At 51.7% G+C, this 23,932-nt stretch overlaps 4 protein-coding genes across 4 annotated transcripts; 2 read left to right on the top strand and 2 right to left on the bottom strand.

Annotated features, from left to right (window-relative positions):
• The first annotated feature begins 174 nt into the window (after nt 1–174).
• LOC127762958 (uncharacterized) lies at nt 175–12,098 on the top strand. The gene is made up of 4 exons (XM_052287502.1): nt 175–343; nt 438–596; nt 11,175–11,362; nt 11,525–12,098. The coding sequence occupies exons 1-4, from the start codon at nt 213–215 to the stop codon at nt 11,713–11,715; spliced, it is 669 nt and encodes a 222-aa protein (XP_052143462.1). The 5' UTR covers nt 175–212; the 3' UTR covers nt 11,716–12,098.
• LOC127762948 (uncharacterized) lies at nt 5,489–11,168 on the top strand. The gene has a single exon (XM_052287492.1). It carries the CDS (start codon nt 5,507–5,509, stop codon nt 6,998–7,000), a length of 1,494 nt encoding a protein of 497 aa, XP_052143452.1. The 5' UTR covers nt 5,489–5,506; the 3' UTR covers nt 7,001–11,168.
• A 781-nt stretch (nt 12,099–12,879) lies between the features above and the next one.
• On the bottom strand, nt 12,880–15,332 carry LOC127762955 (5'-adenylylsulfate reductase-like 3). The gene is made up of 4 exons (XM_052287500.1): nt 14,975–15,332; nt 14,029–14,216; nt 13,811–13,935; nt 12,880–13,525 (listed from the first exon to the last, which is right to left on the bottom strand). Exons 1-4 carry the CDS (start codon nt 15,149–15,151, stop codon nt 13,080–13,082), a joined length of 936 nt encoding a protein of 311 aa, XP_052143460.1. The 5' UTR covers nt 15,152–15,332; the 3' UTR covers nt 12,880–13,079.
• A 1,483-nt stretch (nt 15,333–16,815) lies between these two features.
• On the bottom strand, nt 16,816–22,540 carry LOC127762945 (probable pectin methyltransferase QUA2). The gene is made up of 8 exons (XM_052287490.1): nt 21,542–22,540; nt 21,323–21,452; nt 19,967–20,207; nt 19,375–19,597; nt 19,090–19,253; nt 18,677–18,980; nt 18,228–18,366; nt 16,816–17,624 (listed from the first exon to the last, which is right to left on the bottom strand). Exons 1-8 carry the CDS (start codon nt 22,168–22,170, stop codon nt 17,472–17,474), a joined length of 1,983 nt encoding a protein of 660 aa, XP_052143450.1. The 5' UTR covers nt 22,171–22,540; the 3' UTR covers nt 16,816–17,471.
• Between the last annotated feature and the right edge of the window lie 1,392 nt (nt 22,541–23,932).

Below are 23,932 nucleotides of genomic sequence, written 5' to 3' on the forward strand. Positions count from 1 at the left end.
CAGAATCAGATTGGGCTATATTTGGGTAGCATTTGTGGTTGCGATCCGTATTTTATTGGGCCAAAATGGACCTCATATTGGATCATGATCCAAATTTTGTTCCGATGACTCTTGGGCTTGGGCTGATTTGCGCTTCCTGTTTGACGTCACCTTCCAAAAATTAGACCTGATGGAGAGATCAGAGGAGAGAGAGGAAAATAATTAAAAGGAAAATGGCGGCGGCGGCGGCGGCGGGAGTGAGAAAGCTCGCCGGAACACTCCGCCTGCTCGCCGCCGGCCGCGGATCCGGCTGTATCCCTCGGGCGCGGGCATCTCCATGCGAGACGAGTTTCCTTCCCCACCGGTAACCATCTCCGACCTCTCCCTCCCCTCCCATGGACTCATCCACCTGATCTGACCTCTCTATCTGCCGTGTGCATTGTGGCGTCCCGATTCAGCTCCTTCTCTGCGGCGAAAACCGGAGAAAATGGAGGTGCCACTGGTGGCGGGAAGAGGTCACGGATCCGGAGGATCGTGTCGATTGGGGTTATCAGCATCGCTGGCGGCGTCGCGCTTAGCGCCCTCAACGACCTTGCTATATTCCATGGATGCAGCAGGTCATATTTCTCTCCCTTTCTTCCATCCCGCCATTCTTTATCTGTTTATCAAGTTCGTGCATTTTTTTTAAGGTGTTCCTCTTTAGAATCACTGATGCTTGAGCATCAGTACTATCCATGCAACATATAACCAGTAGGGCAGTAACTGTGTTGAAGGATATTATGTCAGAAGAAGTCCTGTTGTTTGGTTACTATGTCTGTTTTGCAACTTTCTTCTGATTAGGATCTTAGCTGCGTTCGACATTTTTTTAGTTTAATTGGAAACTTTAGACTGTAGTATTACCCAGCTTCTTATGAGTAACTTCGTTATAACAAATCTACAATAGGCAGCAAAGTCTCCTGTAGGTACTAACAGAAGATAGAAACGAAGGGAGATAGCAAGAAAGGAAGGTAGATAATATAGCCCTAATGATTTCATTAAGCTCTCAAGCAAATTACACAACTTATCTCAAACAGAGGCATTATCATGGTCAACCAAATGTGCACTCAGTATGTAGTCCTCAGGACTCCTCCACTCCAATCTCTGGTACATCTTAGAGCTGAGGACAACTTTCCTTATTCTGTCCACAGCCAATTTTCCCAGGTATCTTCACAAGAATCTACCACTGTTACATGGATACTAAGAGTAGTTTATACATATGAGGGGGGTAGCAAGATCTTATTGTTAAAACTTAAAACCATGTTGTTTCGAGTATCCCTCATCATCTAACAACTAGAAGCTTAGCCCAAAGAATAGATATTCATTATTTTGGCTGGTCACAATTATCCAAGTGCCTCCTCCACAACAGTACAACACAAACCAGCATAAATGCGCCATAAAGAGCCCTCCCAGAAGCTGGGACATGATATAATGAGCAGTCTCGGCACCTTCACAGAGTTTGAATTTTAAAGTTCCCTCCCAGCCTCTCTTGTTCCCTGAATTTTGCCACATATATATCTCCCCAGAATTAAAACTACTGCGATTAAATATCTCTACATATTATGTGCCTGGTATATTCGGGTCTTTTATATTTGCCTTGTAAAACAGATCATGCAAGTGAATATCGGATTGTTTTTTACATCATGCTACATGAGTTGTAAATTATTGATATGAACACCAGCTCTGTTTCATTTTACATTGTTTATCTGTCACCTAGCTCTGCTACCCTAATAATGATATTATAGAGGCATAGGAACATAGGTTTCTGTTGAGTGATCCTCTCGAGCGGGAGATCGTGGGATCCCCATTTTGTGAGTTCGGCCAGGGGAAAAGGCTCGCCTTTGGAAGTCACGTACTCGCCCCCTAAATTATCAGCTAGTATGCGCACAATAAGATTATACAGGTTCGGGCCGCTGTGAAGCGTAACACCCTACTCCTGTTTGTATGATGATTCTTCTGTGCTCGGGAAGCCTCCGAATCTCAGATGTACAAGCTAGAGTTAGAGAAGCTATCTCCCCTGGATCCAGAGTCCGATCCCCCTCTCCACTAGGCATGGCCCTCCTTTTATATTCTAAGGGGATACCACACATGCTGCGAGATCTACCTAGGGAGAAGGGAAAATATTCTCTATATTAATTACATGTCTTGTGCCTTAGCTTGGAAGCTAAGCCACGGTTTGCCTTTGAGTGGGGCCCAGCGCCGTCCCTTGTCTGACACGGGGGACACCCCTGTCAATCTCCCATTAATGGATGAAGAATTGTGGTGGCCGTCCTCTGACGGGGAGGATTTCGAATGACCCTCTCGATGGGACGGGTCATACCTGCCTCCACTCCGCCGGAGACAGATGCGACGTGGGGGCACGGCTGTCTGCCCAGTCAGATGTGACTGGTGACAGGCCGGTCACAGACCGGTCATTCCTGTCCGCCGCGCACCAGTCGCGCACGCCGCACGTCTGCCCCTACCGCATTGAATGCGGCATGGGGCAGTTGAGGCGCTGCGTTCATTAAAGGAGGCTCGGCTTGGGCTCCCTCCCCGCTCGCTCCCCCCGCCAGATGGCGGACAGGCGGGGGCCTCGGGGCAAAACGGTGCGAGGGCCCGAGGGGCATGACGTGGCACCCCGAGGCCTCGGGGCAAAACGGCGCGAGGGCCCGAGGGGGCATGACATGGCACCCCGAGGCCCCCTGACCGCTCCTACGACCCGCGGGGTACGGGGGTAAAGCCATGCTGTAGGTCATGCGCCAGGATGGGAAGGTAAATTCCCCTTATTCCGCATACCCCTAGGCCCACTTCACCGACAGTAGCCCCCGGCACCGCGTCGGACGCTGGCCTCCTGAGGTTGGTCTGACGTGGCACCTCTTGACCTCCTAAGCTGTGGTTGTGGGCCCGGCGGAGAATCTAAACGAACGCTGCCGAGCGGCCAGATTGGCGTGCTGATAATAACGGCGATTTGTCCGCTACTAACCGCGCTGATGATGGAGGTTCTTTAGGCACGAGAATCGGGGGGTCGGCTGGACCACACCTCGATTCTCCTCGTCCGCCATATACGCGGCGACACTGACGGCGGCCCGCCTAGTCTGCGCCTGTGAACGTCGCACGCCCTACGCCGAGTGCGCCGCTGACAGGCGCACTAAATGCGGGGCACGGATTCAGTGAGCGGCGTGATGAGTGGTCGCGGGAAACGATGAGGCAACTGCAGGTGCAGGAATCATGGGGGCAATCGTGAGGGCGTGAAACGAGGAGGCGGGCGCGGGCGAGGCAGGGATAAAAGGATATGGAGGCGGGGACTTCGCCTCCTACCTTTCTCCGACTGCTCACCCGCACTCTCGCTCCCTAAGCCCTTACGCTCTTGCCACTCCACGCTACTCCACACACCAAGCCCCTCGTCGTTCCACCGCCAATCATCATGGCCCAAGATGCTGGCGACGCTGTGCTTCCGGCATCGCGCATCACGGCGGATAGGCACCTTAGCCTCCCCTGCAAGATCATGCCGGAGGGGACCGCCATGAGGGCGGGGGAGTCACAACTGCGACCGCGGTACCCAGAGCGATCCGTGCACCTCCTGTCCTTCGCCATGGCGGGGTTGGTCCCGCCATTCTCCAGGTTCTTCCACGAGGTTTTGGATTTCTATGAGATCCACGCCTTGCATCTCGCACTCAACGCCGTGATGACGCTGGCCATCTTCGTGCATCTGTGCGAGATGTTCGTTGGGGTACGGCCGACGATGCGACTGTTCCAGTTCTTCTTCGTTCCGCAGCTGCTGCAAGGTGCGGTGGTGGGGGGATGCTACTTCCAGCCCCAGCCCGGCACGGTGGGGCAATACATTGAGAGTCATCTCCACAAGAAGTGGGAGGACTGGAAGAAGGACTGGTTCTACACCGCGCTGCCGGACCACCCGCGACTTCGACTCCCCGCCGGCCCTCCCGAACGATCCGCCGCATGGTTGGCGGCTTCGGAGCTGGGCGAGGAGTACGACGCCGTGCGGGACCGCCTCAGGGGCCTGCGAAGCCAGGGCCTTACGGGGGCGATAGTCTTTGGTGATTACTTCTGCCGCCGCATTGCGCCTCTCCAAGAGCGATCCCGCGAAGCGTGGAAGTATACTGGACCCAACGATCCCATGCGCACTCATGTGGGCGAGCGTTGGGACTGGGGCGAGGAGGACGCGAAGACGGTGATTCGGCGGGTGTTGGGTCTGGACTCCGCCGAGCAAACATTGATCCCAGACGGAATCCTTCCCTCTGCAGCGACCGCGACCGGGAGAGAATCCTGGCGGTAATGTCGGCCGTCGGCGCCGACGGGGATCGGTCCCGTCGGAGCAGCGCAGGTGGGGGTGTCGTTGGTGCGGGCAGCAGCGGCGCAACCGCAGGCGGGAGTCGGGCCAGCGGCCCCGGCGGGGGTGGCAGCTCTAGGGCCCCCGGCCCGAGCCGCGGGCCGGGGGGAGATTCGGCCAGCGACCCGAGAGGGAAGCGAAAAACGACCGAATCCCGACCGCCCTCTCCCCCGCGCGGAGGGGGTGCCAAACGCACGGCGGACTGACCACCGGCGGGGCGCAAGCGCCCTGTTGCACCCGAAGTTGGGCCGAAGAAGAAGCGGCTCCGGAAGATAGGCCAGACAGAGCCGTGCTGAGGGAGCTTTATCGAGCCCCCGAAGTGGACCTTCAACCGCCCCCTCCCCCCGTAGGCACGATTGCCGGCATCCGCCTCGGTGCTCTTTACTCATCTCGGCCCCTTGTTGCTTCTTCTTCTTTTCCTTTGTTAACGCGATCAGGGATCTTCTGCAGCGAGATTCCTTCCCAGGGGGTGTCGCGTCCGACCCTTTGCAGGGGTCGAAGTCCGAGCGACCGGAGCGGCCCGGGCTCGGCCGATCCGGCGCTGCGGGGCCTTCGTGGCCTTCCGGCGGGGCCCACGGGCCGCACGCCGGGTCTGGCTCTGGGTCCACCTCAGCCGGAGCATGACCTGCCACAGGCGATAGCGGTGGCGGTGTCCCCCCCGGGGGCAGCTCCGAGGGACAGACCCGCGCGAAGCGCCGTCCTGGAGAGGGGGCCGAGGGGGGTCGCGGCCCAGGAGCCGAGGCTGGAGGTAGCCCCGAGCCCGAGGCCGAGGCTGAAGCTGGGGGCAGGCCCGAGCTCGAGGCCGAGGCTGAGTCTGCCCGAGGGCCCGAAACAGGGGGTGAGAGAGACAGCCGCTCCCCCTTGCGTTTGGGGCGCCCTCGGGGCTGGCCACGCGGGAGGGGGGTTGAGAGCAGCCCCCAGTCCCGCGGGGGATCCAGTAGCACCCCGTCGTCTCGAGGGCGGACCGCAACCTTCTCTTCTCCGACCCCGGCAAGCATGGAACCACTCTTGCAGGTGCTCGCCGCCGCCGACTCCACTGTCCGGGAGGGGCTCAACACTCAGGTTCAAGCCCTGGCAGAGGAGCGGGCGGCCCTGGAGGCGGAGTGGGCGTAGCTCGCGGCGGACCGCGCGCGGGTTGACGAGGGGCGCCGCGCTGTGGACGTCATGGTAGAAGTGGGGCGCAAGATGCGCCAAGCCCAACTGGCAGAGATCCAGGCGCGCGAGGAAGCACTGGACTCTGTCATGCGGGAGACGGAGGAAGAGCGGCAAACAGCACTGATCGCCTCAAGGGTCCTGGATGAGGCGCTAGACGACATCCGCCTGCAGTACGACGCCCATGCCGAGGACCTAGCGAAGAGGGCCGAAAACGCCCGCGGTGTCCTTGAGGCGGCTGCCGCCCAAGAGCGGCGGGCATCGGAGGCCGACGCCTCGCTGCGGGTTCGGACGGCGGCGCTCGAGGCCAAACGCAAGGCCTTGGACGAGCGCACCCGTTCTGCGCAAGAGTTTGAGGCCACGATTCGTCGGCGAATCGAGGTTCTCGACTCGAAACAACGCGAGCAGGACGCGCGCAGCCAAGAGCAAGCGCAGCGAGCCCGGGAGCTGGAGGGGCTGGCTCGGGCGCTGGAGGAGCGAGCGCGTGTGCTAGACCAGCGGGAGTCCACCTTGGCCACCCACGAGAGGGCGGCGGCGGAGGCGGAGACCTCCCTTCGTCTCCGCGAGGAGGTCGTAGCTGAGCGCGACCGGACCACCCTTGCCACGAAGGCTTCGGCGGCCCGTCGCTCGGAGGAGCTAAGGCTCCAGGAAGAGGCGTGCCGGGCACGGGACTCTGCGCTCGCCAAACGCGAGGCCGAGGTGAGCCGCCGTGAGGTGGCGGCGTGCCGGCTGTGCGAGCAACTCGCGAAACGCGAGGAGGCTGTCGCCGGGAGCGAGGCTCGGCATTTGGAGAGCGTTCGAGCCGAGTGCGCGGCGTTGGCGGCAAGGGCTTCTGAGCTGGAGGCCCGGGAGAAGGCCCTGGCGGCGGGCGGCCAGCCCGGCGGCAGGGAGTTGGCGAGCCAGCTTGCCGCGGCTCAGAGCGCTCTTGCTGACCTAGGGCGCCTGGTGCAAGATCAAGCTGGGGAGATTGCGGCCCTTCGCCTTACCAACGAGATCGGGCCCGGGCAACTCTCCGATGCCGTCGCTCGGCTGGAGCGCACAGGGCGCCGAGTAGGCATCTCCGTACGCCAGGACAGGAAGCTCCCGCCCACTCAGTCGGCACTCGCGCTCCGGCTGGATGGGCTGGCGGCTGACCTAGAGAGGCTGGAGGAAGAGGTCGGCAAGACCATCAAGTCGTCGTCGGCTTCGTTGGCGCGAGCCGCGGTGGAATTAGTCCTCGCCAGCTACCAAGCCCGCGACCCCGACTTCGCCCCATGGCGCGCGCTCGAGGAATTCCCCCCAGGAACCGAGGCCGGGGCTCGGGAGCAAGTCCGGGAGGCGGCCGACGCGATTGTCTCTAACTTCGAGGGGTCGGCCCCTCGGTTCACCTCCGGGCTTGCCTCGGACGATGAGAGCGGGAGCGAAGACGAGGGGAGCGGGAGCAGAGACGGTGGTGATGACGTTGGTGGCGAGGATTGGGACGACGTGGTCAGCGGCGCCGGCCTCGGGAGCTTGGGCACTCCGTGATTATCCCCGCTTTTAACTTCCTTTTGTTATGTGCCTGCATCGGACACCTCTTATCTTTAGGCCATCGTGCCTTCTTACCTGTAAATAAAGTTTCTTCTTCGCGCTGTCTACCCTTTCGCTTTCTCCATTAAATGCCTACGGCACACAAAGAAGAAAAACCGGAGCGAAGACGAGGGGAGCGGGAGCAGAGACGGTGGTGATGACATTGGTGGCGAGGATTGGGACGACGTGGTCAGCGGCGCCGGCCTCGGGAGCTTGGGCACTCCGTGATTATCCCCGCTTTTAACTTCCTTTTGTTATGTGCCTGCATCGGACACCTCTTATCTTTAGGCCATCGTGCCTTCTTACCTGTAAATAAAGTTTCTTCTTCACACTGTCTACCCTTTCGCTTTCTCCATTAAATGCCTGCGGCACACAAAGAAGAAAAACAAGAGCAAAAATATTCAATTAAATTCCCTATGATTGAATAGCTGTTTTTACCCCTTCCCCCCCTGGGCTCGTCCTTGCGAAAAGGTAAACTCGCGCTTAGCCCGTGGAACCTAAATGGTAAGGGGCGAGGCTACAGCCCCGAGGGAGCCGCCCGGCGGGTCTGGCCAGACCGAGGCTACGACGACCGGGGGTCGGGGTCGGCCGTGTGTAGGCCCTTACGAGCTCCCGGGGTTCGCCGCAGCCCGGGGCGCTGCCCGCGCTCGGGCTCCCTTTCGGCGGTTTTCAGGTCGTCCAACGCCACTTAGGGTCCGGAGCAAGCGCGAATTATCCTTTGAACCAGGACGAGCCAGAGGAAAGGGCAGAAAAAAGGGTGCGTAGCGGCGTCCACCGAATTTATTGTTTGGAAAGGGAAAAAGATGCAAAGTCCTGCACGGTGGTAGCCCCCAGCCAAGTCCGCGCAAGCCGAAGGGTTGTGCGAGGCTTGGCCCGAGCTCCCGGAAAGCAAACAAGAAATGCGACGCTATGGATAGAAGCGGCGGAGGTGTTCGATATTCCATGGAAAGCAAACAAGAAATGCTCCGTGCCGTCGTCCGTGGCTAACCGAACAGAGCCTGGCCGGGGAACCCCGATCACTTTGTATGGCCCTTCCCACATTGGTGAGAGCTTGCTCAGCCCCAAGCGCGACTGCACGCGGCGTAGGATGAGGTCGCCAACTTGTAGTGATCGGGCCCGGATGTGGCGCTGGTGATAGCGCCGCAGGCTTTGCTGATAACGCGCTGCCCGCAGGGCCGCGCGCCTCCTCCTTTCTTCCAAGTAGTCAAGATTGTCGCGGCGGAGGACATCCTGAGTGGCCTCATTGTACAGCGCGACACGAGGTGAACCCAGTGAAAGCTCCGATGGCAGGACCGCCTCGGTGCCATACACCAGGAAAAAGGGGGTTTCTCCTGTGGTGCGACTTGGAGTGGTCCGGTTTGCCCAGAGCACGGCGGGCAATTCTTCAAGCCACGAATCTCCGTGCTTCTTCAAAGGTGAGCTTCACCTCCGACCAACGCGCCTTTCGTGCCGCCTCGTGAGTCGGGACGGTGGCCAGAAGCTCACACCTCATGGCCTTGATTCCACGACGGGATGTGTGAGCGTAAGCCCCCCCATCGAGAGTGGCGACAGTTCCCTGAGGTATCTGGAATTCCAGACCCTCGCTGTCATCGCCATCGTCGGCGGGGGACTTCTTCTTAGACTTCTCCCGCCGATCATTGGCGGGGGTCGCGGGGTCTTTGCCCTCCCGTCGACTCTGCCGCTTCTCCTCATCGGCTTTCCGAAACCGCTCGGCCAAGTTCTTGACCGAGCAGCAGTCGGCAAGATTTTGCCGATAAGTATTGTGCACCGAGCACCACTTGTCCGCCGACCGACCCTCACCGGAAGGGGCGGTAGAGCTCGGCTTGCCGTTGGTGGCCTTTTCCTTGCACGGGGCCCGCGAGGGCCCATCGGCCGCAAGGACATGGCCCTCGTCATTAGAGCGGGCTGGGGGTATGTAGGTCCGCCTCCTCCCCCGGACGGGGGTATGTGCCCTGGAAGTTTGTGATAAACTGCTGGCACAGGTCCTCCCAGGAGTGGATGGAGTCGGGGGGCTGGGTCATAAGCCATCCGCGCGCCTGACCCTTAAGAGCCATGGGGAAATAATTTGCCATGACCCGGTCATTCCCTCCCGCCGCCACGATGATCGTGGTATAGATCTGGAGGAACTCGGAGGGATTAATGCTGCCATCATACTTCTCCGTGAGGTTGGGGCGAAACTTCGGGGGCCACCGGACATTCCGGAGACTCGCCACGAAGGCCCGTCAACCAGTTCCCCCTGGGGTGGATGTGAGGGGCGGGCCGCCGCGCGAGGAGGAACGCGGCACTCGAGACGAGGAGGCGCTCGTCTCGACGACGCTCAATGTTGACTCGAGCGTCCTGCCCCCCCGTACAGGCCATCGTGACGCCTCTGGCTTTCCGAGACCCCTGACGACGTTGGGGTCGCAGATCGCCTCGAGGTTGTGGCTGTCCGACGGGCCCTTCTCCTTGCTGATGAGGAGAGGGCGGTGGAGGTACGTGACGTACCTGTGGCGGCGGAACGGCCACTCGCGGCCAACTGCCGCTGGGCAGTGGTGACCAAGTTGGCGACGTCGTCCAACCATCGTTGGACGAGGGCCTCCGGATCCACGTCCACCGGAGGATGGCGCAGGAGGGCTCCCGCCGCCTGAAGCGCGCCCTGAGGCGAGCTGCCGTCGTGGTAGGTCAGGCGGCGGCGCGCTCAGACGTGCCGTAGCCTCCCCCCGTCCGGAGGCGGGGAGAGGGCCGAGCCTCCCGATCGATCGGGAATCTCCCTCCGCGGGGGGGTGGAGTCCGCGAGCCGCGTCTGCGGTGACGCGGGTTGCGACTCCTGCTGGCACCTTCACTCCCGGAAGGGGTGGGGGTGTGCGCCTCCACCTCTTCCTCTAAAACCTCGACCATAATCGTCGGGGCCGGAGGAAGACTTGGGGCGGAAGGAAACGACCTCCTTTCGAAGCGCGCGAAATCCCTCTACCTGGCGCGCCAGCTGTTGAGGAGTGATCCTCTCGAGCGGGAAATCGTGGGATCCCCCTTTTGTGAGTTCGGCCAGGGGAAAAGGCTCGCCTCTGGAAGTCACGTACTCGCCCCCTAAATTATCTGCTAGTATGCGCACAATAAGATTATACAGGTTCGGGCCGCTGTGAAGCGTAACACCCTACTCCTGTTTGTATGATGATTCTTCTGTGCTCGGGAAGCCTCCGAATCTCAGATGTACAAGCTAGAGTTAGAGAAGCTATCTCCCCTGGATCCAGAGTCCGATCCCCCTCTCCACTAGGTATGGCCCTCCTTTTATATTCTAAGGGGATACCACACATGCTATGAGATCTACCTAGGGAGAAGGGAAAATATTCTCTATATTAATTACATGTCTTGTGCCTTAGCTTGGAAGCTAAGCCACGGTTTGCCTTTGAGTGGGGCCCAGCGCCGTCCCTTGTCTGACACGGGGGACACCCCTATCAATCTCCCATTAATGGATGAAGAATTGTGGTGGCCGTCCTCTGACGGGGAGGATTTTGAATGACCCTCTCGATGGGACGGGTCATACCTGCCTCCACTCCGCCGGAGATAGATGCAACGTGGGGGCACGGCTGTCTGCCCAGTCAGATGTGACTGGTGACAGGCCGGTCACAGACCGGTCATGCCTGTCCGCCGCGCACCAGTCGCGCACGCCGCACATCTGCCCCTACCGCATTGAATGCGGCATGGGGCAGTTGAGGCGCTACGTTCATTAAAGGAGGCTCGGCTTGGGCTCCCTCCCTGCTCGCTCCCCCCGCCAGATGGCGGACAGGCGGGGGCCTCGGGGCAAAACGGCGCGAGGGGCCTCGGGGCATGACGTGGCACCCCGAGGCCTCGGGGCAAAACGGCGCGAGGGCCCGAGGGGCATGACGTGGCACCCCGAGGCCTTGGGGCAAAACGGGCATGACATGGCACCCCGAGGCCCCCCGACCGCTCCTACGACCCGCGGGGTACGGAGAGCCATGCTGTAGGTCATGCGCCAGGATGGGAAGGTAAATTCCCCTTATTCCGCATACCCCGGGCCCACTTCACCGACAGTTTCCTTGTTAAAATTGAAAAAAATATGCATGACTTATTATCACACTATGATTCACTTCCTGTTCTCTTAGTATGTGATACCTGCAATTGTGAATGCTTTCAGTAAGGCAATTAAAAAGGCTACCGAGAACCAAGAAGTTGTAGAAGCAATTGGGGTGCCTATAGTAAGAGGACCATGGTATGATGCATCTCTTGCTGTGGGTCATCGACGAAGATCTGTATCATGTACATTCCCAGTGTCTGGGCCACAGGGCTCAGGAATTTTTCAATTCAAAGCTATTCGGAATGGAGGTTAATTCATATTCCTCAAACTACATATATTTAATCATTCGTGTTCTTTACTTCTTTATGTGTAGTTTTTAAGACATCCATTTTCTTTTAAGCAATTGAACTCAACTAGTTCCTATCGAAGAAGGCTCTGGAAAGCTCAGTACATTGTCTTTTGTTCTGCAGACGATGGTGTACTCTCTTTCCTACGGCATCATGACTGGGACATACTTGTCATGGAGGCTCATCTTCATGTGCCTTCAGATGATGACAAGCAGAAAACACTCAAGATAAACCTTATAGACTGTCCTGATCATCCTAGTAGAGTATCCGACTGTGAGAGTATTCCTTGGGAACGCGAAGAACAGGAGAGTTAACTATATACCAACTTGATGTAGAGTTGAAGACACCTACCTTTCTGCCAACACTCAGAAAAAAGAGAGCAGATCGGTCTCGCATAGCGATGGCTGATTCGGAGCTTGGCTTCCCTCTCTATAGCGTGTGTTTGGGTGGTTGGCACATGGTTCGGGGCGTGTGCTCTGGTGCATATCCTTCCTCGACAGCCAGCTGTCGATGTAAAACTTTTCTTACAGCCAGCTGTCGATATAAAATTTTTCTTGTAACATTTTCTTCCTATCTTAATTACATTGAATGACCTCCTTCGGTCATTCCGGCAAAAAAAAAAAGAGAGCAGATGTTGATCTTTGTGATTTGTATGTACTGATGTGCCGAATTTGATATGGAATAAGATTCATGACAATAGGGAGTGCAGACTTGTAGTGAACAGGATTTATGTGGATATATGTTGTCATTCGTTTTTCAGCATTCGTTCGTCAGCGAGCTGCGAGTGAGCCGCTGTTACGCCGAGATGGTTCAGGTTGAGATAGGCTGTGGAGTTAGGGCGTTTTTGACAGAGAAACCAGGGAGTTGTTCCTATGTGGAATTGTGGATGCCGGGAATTGGATTGTTTGCTGAGAAATTTTTCCTCTTCTTTTAAAAAAGGAAAGTGTTTGAGTTGCAAACAGTGTCTTGATGGTTCTCTTGAGACTACCCTCAGTAGACACTAGCAATCTGCATCATATTGTACTGAATTTCTTGTTTTGGCATGTGCATTACACCACGTTAGACTCCCAGAGTTTATCTTTGGATTGGGTCGTCATATGATTTGAAATCAATCAAATTATATATTTGTTTCATGCCACGCATGGTTAAGTCTTGCTGGTATTCGGCATCTGTATCCTGCAATTTGAGTATTCCTTTCTTTGTTTTGAGTATTTGACTTGATCTGGAAACATACGGTGTTGTTGACCAAGTAACAAAAGTGTCTTCTTTCTTCCTTTTTTTTCTTTTGAAGTGTACCAAGTAACAAATTCGACCCAGCAGATCAACAATTTATTCCCTTCCTGATCGCCTTTTACGCATCAAACGTCTGATACCGCGCGCGACACACAAGAAATCTCCATGACAGCAGTATACTTTGATTCAAATGTCATCAACTTGGGATTGCAGAGACCATGTACACATTTCACATAACAAAGATATTTTGCAACACACTCCCAAGAGTATGAATTTAGGCAAGAGGCAAAGCTATAAACCGAAGTGAAAGTAACAATGGGAAATGGTAAAAGTGATTATTCTAAGGATGTTACAATATCTAACAAAGCCGGTTACAACAGATTCTTAGTGTTCATATCCTGATACTCTACTGTACAAATATCCCTGCGGACAAAAAAGTTGCACTTTATCTTAGCTCATTTGTAGAGTTTGTCCTTCCAATAGTGCTTGGTTCTCCGATTGAGACGGATGCTAATGACTTGGAAGCCCAAGCAGTGGCATTCCTGGCCCCTTCCTGTAAATTCCCTCGCTTCGAAGGGTATAACCTAAAGAATTTCTGTCTTGCTTGTTCAAGGTAGGTGAAGAAATATTCATGCACACCCACCAAGTTTGGAAAAAGAGTATGCCTCCTCCACGCCCGTTTGGCGAAGGAACCTATCTTTGGAAAGAGAAGATACAGTAACCTCAAGATTACAAATGCAGTTGCCAGTGCTAGATAAGTATCCTGCTGAAGTATTTTCTCCGGTGAGCGTGCCCACCAGAATGGACAATTTTCCTGTTCAGCATCCTTCTTAAGCTCAATACCATCTACTGAATGTAGCACGGCCTCTGACGTCATTGAAACATCGAAACCTTCATCACATAAATTCAACATTAGAAAATGACTTATAGAGAAACAGAGATAACTACCAAACATTTTTTAAGGAAAGGAAATTCTGAAGTCCAAAGACCAGGACATGAATTTTGGAACAAAAATACCTTATATGTTCATGTCACACCCGAGCTAAGAAAATACAAGCTCATTTAATGATACATAACACAACTGCTCAGTTGAATCTTGAAAGTGCAAGAAAACTACCAAAACGAGAGAGATAGAGAGAGACAGAGTCCACACTCCACATGTAATAATTGGCGCACCTGAAACATCACGGTAGAAAGCAGCCAGGGACTTAACAGTCCGTGGTCCATGATACCGCACTCGCATAGTTGAATTCAAGAGAAATAGTGTTGGAAAACCATGAATCCCATATCTTGATATTATACTGCAGTTCCAAAAATCAAGTTAACATTTCACCAAAAGAACATCTTACACTAAGAGGCACATTTTTATTTACACAGAGGCACACATAACATACCTTGGCCTGATTGAGGATTCTTCAAACGCAAAATGCCGAATAGATGGGAACAAAGATGCTAATATCTCAAAATTTGGCTTGCATTCTTGTGAGAATGGGCACCAGGAAGCATAGAAGAGTACAGCAATGTAATCATCTTTGTTCATGTGAAGAAGAGTAATGGCCTTCGCCAATGTTACCTCATCCCCCTGCGATGACAAGGATTAAAAGTCAGCTTGGCATTTAGAGCTACAATAGATATAAGACGGAGAGAAATAGATACCATAATCACTATCTAACAGTTAAAACTAATTTGAGCTTGCTTTGATGCAAAAGAACAAGAAGCGGGTCAAGCTACAGATATTTTATGTGGGAACCATAGCTCCAAACATGACAAGACAAACAAAATACCGCCCGCAGAGGAACTCGTATTGTATTTTCTACTAATCAAACAAGCAAATGGCTTCCAAGGTTCATAGCCGGAAAAAAGGCTTATGAAAGCAGATTGGAACCCCAACATATAGTAGACCTTTGGTAGTTTGGCTGCTTCAGAAGGGATATGTGTGTGGTACAAACATGGAACGAATCATGATTATATCTCCAAAGCAAGCAAACAAAATCTGGTATAAAATTGGCCTTCGCTTGTTTTGGCATAAGCAATATATTAATGAATAGACGTCAGAGCAAGGTGCTAAACACTGTAACAATCTATCGATTCAGTTACGCCCGTAATCTCAGGGGCTCAGAACCACCACTGGAATAGGTATGAACCCTAGAAAGCTTCCTAATCTCAGGACCCCAAATATTCGCCCTTTAAACACTAACCAATCAATCATTTAGGCAAATAGGCAGTCTACCTTGATTCGCACAATACGATCATATAGCATCGCTAAACATGGTGGAAACCAGTATGCATATAACAAATAAATTCTGTTGTTACTTATATCACGCCATCGCAACAGCTCACCTCGATGACGCCGACAGGGTCGCCGCGGCGATCCAGCGGCGTGCATGTGCCGCCAGGCCCAAGGATTTCCTCCGCCGCAGTAGGCACCGGGCACGCCTCGGGAAGCGGCGAGGCGGCGGCGGTGGCGGCGATGATGGGGAGGAGGAGCGCCGTCCAACATAGCAGCCGCGTCGCCATGGGGGACCGCGGGGAAAAGGAGGGGATCGCTCAATCCTAGATCTGGGGGGGGACCTGGAGCGCGGCCGCTGCTGCGGCGCGTACGATGCCTTCAGCGCCGGGAGGTCACGGCGGCGGCTGCGGCGGCGGCGGCGGCCATGGGATTTGGGCTGCGATGGGCGGCCCGGCGTTGGGGGGTGGGGGGTGGGGTTGGTACGCGAGGCTTGCGTTGCGGGCGTCCGCTTTATCGGGCTGGATCACCATTCAGCCGTCCGATCACGATCGGACGGCGGATACTCCTACACGTGCCAGTCTGGACCGCGGATTGCGGGCCCACCGTGCTGCGGTAACGAGGACGAGTGATGAAGGATTGCGGTGCACCCTACGGAGTATGACATGTGGGCCATCGTGGAAAGCCGCCGGTGGATCCACGTGTCAGTAGCGCCGTCATTGTCAGTCGCGGGCGCGGGTACGCGGTTTGGAGGAGGCTGTAGCCTTGCCCCCATCTAGCATCAGTTTTTCTTTTCCTTCTCTCGAGTCAAAATCCGAATCAGTTGATGGGTAGGCTTGACGCAGAAGAGACGTTCGCTGCATCAATTTGCTATTGGGTTTTGGGTGATTTGAGTCACGGACAAGCAGGCACCGGGAAATCTACCTATGCAACTTGCAGGGTTGCATGTTGTGAAGGTTCTTTTGCGTCTTTAGGTGCCATATAAGCTCACATGATACGGTGGATGATTGATATAAAAAGAGAGATGAAAAAAAGAGACCAATAAATTAATAGAAAAGAGATAAAGTAAAATTAATATGATGTATTGAGATAAGTGTGTTAGAGGTAATTTGTTATATATATTACCTCTTAATTAATGAGTTGTTGATATGGACTAGGTTAAGGGTGACTATCATTCTCGCTATAAAACTTGCCCTTATATCTCAAAAGAATAGCATGATAGGCTGCCTAAAATTGATTAAGCTACAGGAGCATGCGGTCCCAGTCATTCAGTCCCAATTGTACAACGTTCTGAACTGATTACTTGTCTCCAATGTGGTCTTGCTTATTATACACCGATAATGCCCTCTTTTTTTTATATATAGTTGCTCCAAGTGGTTGGGTTTTTGGAATATAACCAGAGCACCAGTCTGAGTTGTCTGATGTTTGGATTGTGGCTCGTTTCAGATTTGCAAAATTAATTCTCTTTGAAAACGGAGAAAATTGAAGAAACTATAGAGGAATTGAACCAAATCCTGTACATTACATAAATTATTGTGTTCTAAAGAGTCTTTATTTGAGTGAGGTTAAGCTACAGGACGAGTAATGAATGGGGCAATCATTTTGGTCTCAGGTGGTATGTCTCTGTCACGCGAATAAGATTGTATCCGCTAGCGAATAATGGAAGTATGAATGAGTGAGAGCACTCAGCAGCGTTGAGTGCATTCCCCAATCTGCATTTGAGGGTAGCGTCTTATTTGTGATGCTTGTTGATATTTGCTCTAGCCTGTTAATCTGCTCCCCACTAAGTACTATCAGTCTGTAAGAGATATCAGCATGCCATGATGCCAATTCCGTTGGATTTTAGGTCCATTAGGATGGGATGTCGCTGTCATCACGACATATAGATGTGTCAGCTGGTAACAATAACAACCATGATGAACAAGAAATTCCACCATGCATATAGAATCACGGGTGGCTGAAACAACAGAATGCCACCAATTCACAAAGATGGCTTCGTCAACAAATTGAACCTTACAGCATACAGAGCACCGTGTCTGACAAAAGTAAAAATTCCATATACATAGAGAAATGGATATGGGAACATTCGATTGGAACTCTGCAAGGATTTTTTTTTCTTTTTGTTTCTCATTCATTTCGAGAATAACTTATCTTGATTTCACGGGGATGACAGGTATAGATACCAACGAATTTACAGACTATCGGTATACAAAACAAATGAGTACCGTTACAAAAAGAAGAATGTGAGGGGAAAAAATGAATTATACCTATATGGCACATTGGCCGCGATTATGTACACCGCAGCATCATCCCTTTATTGAATATATAGTCTTTGTGCTACTCAAATAACTTTGAAGGCTTCATCTCTGTACCCTGGCAATAAAACCTCGGCCTGGAAAGCTTAGCTACCAGGCCTCTCTGCAGCACGCACTTGTCCGATCAGTCCAATGGCACCTTGCGGTTCCATGACGATGCATGACGAGTTAGCTGACCATGCCTCTAGTGTTGAAACTGAATTCTGTTCTCAACTGTTCTTGGACAATAGTTTTAACAGTATGTAGCCATGTAGGTGGTAAAGAATAAGTTCATATCTCATGTCAGCTGTCCTTTTCATTGTTTTCTAATAAATGGCTTCTGACAGACCAGAAGTTTTTCATCACTAGCTATGTCAAGATCCAAAATACGGGCATCCCACCTGAGCTGTGTTACAACAGATCTTGCAGCTTCAATAAGAGGGGCAGTGTCACGGATTATAACCCAACCCTGCATAGGCATCAAATAAGTAGCTAAAATTTAGACAACATAAGAGTACAAATCAATTTATAACTGATGCATGTACAGCTTCGAATATAAAGGATGTAAGGCGGGTGCTGATTCTAAACTAAGCGTGCACTATTTTACAAGAAATGACAATGTCTTCAACCAGGGTTGCCACAATATTTGCACAAATAAATACAATACTTCTGTACGGCATAATTAAGCAATAATGCACTAACTTGTTTCATACAATAGAAGTGTTAACTCTCAACCTCTACAATAACTACCCAACTAGGGGCGCACACAGTCATTGCAGTGCCAAAATTGGCACACAAAAAAAGTGGGAGAGAAAGTAACAGAGAAAAAGGAAAATCCTAAACCAACATAACCAATAAAGGGGACACACCCAACAATCACCAGCACACACACCATACTTGCGTCCTCTACCATATGAATCATTTGGTTATTCTGAACCAGCAATAACTTGTTGTGGTTTGTTGGCACACATGTACTAGAACATCTATATGCGAGTTACGGATCCACTTTTATGATTAAATGATTATGTTACAAAAATCAGTACGGAGTATATAATTAGAAAAGGTTGCTTACCTCTGGACGTAGGATGCGATCAACTTCCAAGAATATATCAAGAGTAGAACATCTATGCTTTTGGTGCTTCTCAAGTGATAGAAAGCCATCAGCATGGACCATATCATATGTTCTTGGATAAGTTGGAAATGCTTCACACCTAAACACGTTTCACATTTTATCAGTCGATCGAAGGTATGTGATCAGCAGATCAACATAACTACAAATCTAAAAAGGTTCTTACACATGCATGTTGCATTGATCTCAATGTTATTTACATATGCTTATTCTACATGAAAAGTATTTTCGTTAAGCATGCTAAAAGGTTTATGTTTAATGGTGTTTATAGTTTATAATATGCAACTTCAAAAGAAAGAGAAATAGGAATTTCAAATAAGCAGAACGTATACAACACCACCTAAAAAAGGGGGAAATTAGAGAGAACTTGTGAGCCAAGGGCAATTACTTACCAGTCATGTTGAACCCCAATAAAACCACGATCAAAAATTAGCGGCAGATAGTTTGGAGCATTTGTAGGAACAACATTCATCACCCATACAGATTTTCCAGCCTTAAGTAAAGCAGCATTAAATCCACCGAAATGAGCATTCATGTCTAGAACATTCCTTAGCATGTTAAATGGTGGTTGTGGGTCCTCATCACCGGGTCTCTTTGGATGATCAGAAAATATAAGAGGAGACAGCAAAGACCAGTAGTTTCGCACCATTGAGTCCCAGTTTGCAGTATTCTCGGCAAAGTCTTCTGAATGCACCCCTAACAACAAGGCAGAGAAACAATTTAGAAATATTCATGTCTTCACCATATTGTTTGTCTGTAGTTCTGTTTGTTATTTTTCTCCAGTTGCATTTAGACTGACACTTACCATGTATATCAAGTTCTGTTGAGTTCAACCTAGACTGAGAAGGCCATGTAGTGCGATGTTCAATGGAAATCCATCGCTGACTTCTTGTTCCTGCTATGCAGGGATTTAGTGGTTGGTAATATGGTGATTCTGGATCATGAGTACAAAGCACAGGGCCTGATTTCCTGTGAAAGAACACATCAAATTCAGCATGTTTTTAATCATTTAGCCATATCATACAACTTGGAGTTATCAGCAAGCGGTTATATTCAAAATAAGACATAATGCGAAACTGCAACATGATACCTTGAACTGTAGCAATCCAATTTATTTGTCTTTTTCCACACAATTGTCTCATCTTGTTGTGACAACATCTCCCAACAGAGGCTATCGGCAAAGTCGCGAATGGTTCTCCACTTCTTTTGATTTTCTTTGTCACGCAAAGCCCTGTGTGTATTCAGACTTGATGTCCACACAAAGTATCCACTGGGCCTTAATAATCTATCCACTTCAACCAAGAAACCACCATCTGCAACATTACATTAAGGAAATAAATAGTAAGATAACAACATTTTGATTGTCATTCAAGAGTAAGAAATATATACATGCAAATTGGTAATTGCAAGGGCGGGAGCTTCACTGAAGTGATCCAAAAATAAGACAAGAACAGAATTTGCTCATTTATCACTAACTAAAATGAAATCACTTCAGGTAGATATCAGTATGCTATTAAATATTTGGTTCAGTCAGATTTTTATATCAATTTTTAATCCTTTTCATGTGCAGATACTAACCTAAGATGGCAGATATGAAGGACATTAAGGCTAAAATTAGATTGACAAAAAACATTTCAACCAATGAGATTTAGAACACAGGAAAGAACAAAAACTATGCATACCATTTTTGTCCCATTCAATATTGCATTTTGCACAATGCACCATATCAAAAGAAAGATAGGGATATGGAAGCTGTTTCGATGCAAATGAACCAATCATTGCAGGGATTCCTCTCTCTAGTGTTATTTGCACTTGACTGCCTGACGCCTCATAGTTAGCAATGCACATGGTCAAGAGATCTCTCTGAAAAAGGTGTGCTCCCAAGGTACCAAATCCACATTCTATATCAAGAACTGTCCTAACCTGAAATTGTTATGGCAAGAAACACTATTAGAAAGGCATGTGATAACAATTGCAATTATCTCTAACCTTATAATAGCAAAGTCGAAGATGAACTAGTGAACCATGGTGAGAAACTAGAAAATTACTTCAGCAGAAAACATCACGCCAACATAACAAGAAAGGAAGTGCAATATAATCTCTAACTTTATCTTCTGTAATGGATCATAGTGGATGCCTTACAGTCCTACCAGAAAACTTTTGTAGCACAGTAAAGGAAACCCAGATATACACTTTCCAGGGCATTGGCCATGCATAGTTTCCAAAGGTCAGATTAAGTAGAAACAGACCAGCACTTTCCAGTCAGCCCACTTGCCATGTAATATTTCTAGAGGGCCGCTAGTGGAAAGGGCACCATGAACCAGTGCTGTTGAATAAGAGATCATGGTGTAAACAAATAAGAGAAATACACTCATGCAGAGAAAAAACAAACAGTGATTATGTGGTTATACAGAACTTGCTCCCTGATTCTAAATTAATAGATATTAGAGCAAGTATAATGGTGAGCTATAAGCCTACTATGAGCTTATGTGGAGGAGAGAGGTAACAAAAAATCAAGGGGGTTAGCTCTCATGCAAGAGCCAGCTTAACACAATCTCCAAGATAAATACATTAAATGTATAAGTGAGAGATAGAGAGAGGAGAAGAAAATTATAGCCAATCTTATAGCTAATCTATTATATATGTTGGCTTTAAGATGGCTAATAGTAGGATGTGAGCTATACTATTATCCTTGCTCTTAGTGTCAAATGTACTGCTTTATCTATGATTAACAAAACAGCAAATCCAGAACAGATCTTCAACGGACATAATGAAAGCCTCCTTATGCAATTACAAGAATCTGCATACAATTAAACTACATAGGAAATTCCTTTGATGTTGCCAAGAAGGAATAGAGAGTATGCCGCCTTTCAAAGAATCAAATTTAGTAGTTTACAGAAGAGTAACACCTTCATAGGCATAAATTCCAGTGGTTTATTTCTTCTACTAGGCACTAGCTAGCTCTAGTTGTGCATTCATTAGCTATGAAGCTACAAATCATTAAAGGCATATAGATTCAAACAGGGGATACAACTCACCCCGGCCTCATTGAAATTGAACTCGTTCCGCAGACCAATCATCTCTGCAATCTGATGTGCGTAATCCTCCACACCATCAGCCATATGTGCGTCCGATGGGAATGAGATCTGGTCCTCCTCCACCATCATCCTATACACAATTGAAAAGCACCAAATTAGAACCTATAGACCAAACCATCACCTCAGAATTTCCCCGACGAAAATAAATTGCTCACGCACCTCTTGAACAGGCTCCCCGACGAGAACTCCTGCCCGCTAATCCGCACGTTGTCTTTCCAGATGAACCCCTTGCCACTCGGCCACCGCACGGGGATCCGGTAGCTCCGTGGCGGCGCGACGAGGCACGCGATTTTGCCCTCGCGCGAGCACTGCCGCTCGTAGCTTATCACGACGCCACCGCCCAGATCCGCTACGTCGACGGCGTCGGACACGTTGTAGTAGCACGGCACGTAGTTCTCGTACTCAGGAACGCACACCTCCGCCTCCCGCGCGCGGACCCCGCCGCCGGCGAGCTCGCCGATGTCGAGCAGGTCCGTGACCAGCTGCTCCTGCAGCCGGCGGTACCCACGGCTGGCGGCGGCCGCGGCCGCAGCCGCGGCAGCCCCTCGCCCGGCGTACAGCGACCCCGCCCACGCCACCGACCCCACGAGCGCGGCCGCCGCGAGCACGAGGACCCCGATCTTAACCGCCGCCACCGCGAGGTGCCGCTTCCTCCCCCTCCCGCCGGCGCCGCCAATGCCGTTCTCGCTGGGCTCCTTGGGGTCGTACCGCGCCTCGTCGGCCGCGTCATACCCCGCCGCCGGCTTGCCGCCGATCCCCGACGCCCCCCGGTACAGCGCCCGCGACATCGCTGCGGATCTCACGGCCCCAACCACAGCCGCATGGAAACCAGACACCACCGGAGCGCAGCAATTCCGCAATAGCACACCCGCGGACGCCGCACTCGCCCGCCCACTCCACTGTCTTCGCTACCACTACCAGCCTACTACCACCACTGCCTCGCCATTGCACGCGGCGAGTAATGGAGAGAGGCCGAGAGAGAGGAGAGGGAGATAGATACCGCGCAATAATATCACACACCCACGAGTAGTAAACCGAGGGAGTCCTTGCCTCGCCTTGGCCGTTTCGCCGCGGATCTCCGCGCTCGCCTCGCCTCGCAAAACGGAACGGGAGGAGAGCAACGCAACACTTGCGCGCACACACACAACACGCTGTGATAATGCGTAATCAATCTCTCGCTTACTCCCAAAACACCCGGTATAAATAGGGGAGGGTTTTACGGGGTTGGGCCGTGAGGCTGACAGGTGGGACAGGGAGGTGTGGGCCCCACGGTCGGTGGGAGAGGGAGGGTGGCGGTGTTGCGAGTGGAACTGATCCTTAATGAGGGGCGGGGCCCACGCCCGTTTTGGGGGTGTACCGGATGCGTTTGACGTGTGTTCGGCCCCCCGTTGGTCTCGTGATGCTACAGAATGTGGAATTGTTTTTCTGGACGTGCCGCCTTGTGACTGTGCAGGGGTGCAGGCTGATCTGCAGTGCTGCTCGAATTTAAAATCTCTGAGGCAGGGAGATTGTATAATCTATCGAAGTGATTAGTTAATAATTGTGTCGGGTCATTAGATCCCAAACCAGTGTCGTCGCCGCATGTCATGTGTAATCCCGGGGAGTGAAGATTTTTTTTTTAAAAAAAAAGAATATTGGTACAGTGTTAACACTGTTACTACGAGGTTGGCACGGTCCTACCGTAGTACCAGTCATAGTGAGTTGACAAATTACAACGAAGCATAGCAGTGGGAAGTGGGAAGTGGCCATAGGAGGGAATTAGCGAAAGCGATAATGCGGACGATTCATTTGCTCGAGCCAGAATGTTGTGTTTTGATAGGCAAATTGGAATAGAATGCTGTGCTGTTACACTCGACTCGTACGAGCAAGTGGCATAAACTTGGCTAAGCTCCACGTAATTGGTGCAATCAACGATTGGCATTAATCAACTAATCACTTTTGCACAGGACCAGACAGTACAGACCCGCACACTAAATTACTAATCAGTGAAGCTTAATTAGAAAACCGGTAGTACCAACAATATTCGGGGTCCAATCCAAGCAGGACGAGGCCATGTACTACGCGTCGGCGGCAAGCAGTTTTCTGTGAACAAATAATCTGACACCTGACGTGCCGGACGCCGTGACAACCCGAGATTTCCCTGCGAATCAAGCGAAAAACCGCGTCGCCGCCAGTCACCGCCTCGCTGGCCGGCTAGGCCTCTCATCTCATGCGACCATCATGCCCCGCGATGCCGCCACTTCTTCGCGGCTGGAAAGGCAAAGGCGGGGGCACGCCGCGCGGCCCGCGCCGGCGCGCGCGCGGCCGTGGACAAAAGCGGTTGCAGCGGCAAAAGATCGTATCATCCCGTGTGCATAGCCGCGTAGAGTGTATGTGTGTGCGCCAGTGCGCGCGTGTGACGAGCGGAAGATTTGTGCAAAGGCCCCAGCGGGTGGCGAGCCAACCAACCTGCAGCGCTGTGACGGATGGCGACGCGCCCGTTTCCCACCCGGCGTGGATGGCCTCGTCGCTAACCCACCACGAGCCACTGCTGCAAAAAACCTCGAGTAC

Source organism: Oryza glaberrima, chromosome 2 (assembly GCF_000147395.1).
Source record: "Oryza glaberrima chromosome 2, OglaRS2, whole genome shotgun sequence".
Lineage (NCBI taxonomy): Eukaryota > Viridiplantae > Streptophyta > Magnoliopsida > Poales > Poaceae > Oryza > Oryza glaberrima.

Excerpts from the sequence above, each read along its gene's own strand:
- LOC127762955 (XM_052287500.1), bottom strand. The coding sequence starts at position 15,151 with ATGGCGACGCGGCTGCTATGTTGGACGGCGCTCCTCCTCCCCATCATC. Across the intron at positions 13,936-14,028 it reads GAATCCTCAATCAGGCCAAG|TATAATATCAAGATATGGGA; the intron begins GTATGTTATGTG and ends TTGGAACTGCAG. Across the intron at positions 13,526-13,810 it reads TTTCTACCGTGATGTTTCAG|GTTTCGATGTTTCAATGACG; the intron begins GTGCGCCAATTA and ends TATGTGATGAAG.
- LOC127762945 (XM_052287490.1), bottom strand. The coding sequence starts at position 22,170 with ATGTCGCGGGCGCTGTACCGGGGGGCGTCGGGGATCGGCGGCAAGCCG. Across the intron at positions 19,254-19,374 it reads TTGGATTGCTACAGTTCAAG|GAAATCAGGCCCTGTGCTTT; the intron begins GTATCATGTTGC and ends GTTCTTTCACAG. Across the intron at positions 18,981-19,089 it reads AACAGAACTTGATATACATG|GGGTGCATTCAGAAGACTTT; the intron begins GTAAGTGTCAGT and ends CCTTGTTGTTAG.
- LOC127762948 (XM_052287492.1), top strand. The coding sequence starts at position 5,507 with ATGGTAGAAGTGGGGCGCAAGATGCGCCAAGCCCAACTGGCAGAGATC.
- LOC127762958 (XM_052287502.1), top strand. The coding sequence starts at position 213 with ATGGCGGCGGCGGCGGCGGCGGGAGTGAGAAAGCTCGCCGGAACACTC. Across the intron at positions 597-11,174 it reads ATATTCCATGGATGCAGCAG|TAAGGCAATTAAAAAGGCTA; the intron begins GTCATATTTCTC and ends GAATGCTTTCAG. Across the intron at positions 11,363-11,524 it reads CAAAGCTATTCGGAATGGAG|ACGATGGTGTACTCTCTTTC; the intron begins GTTAATTCATAT and ends TTTGTTCTGCAG.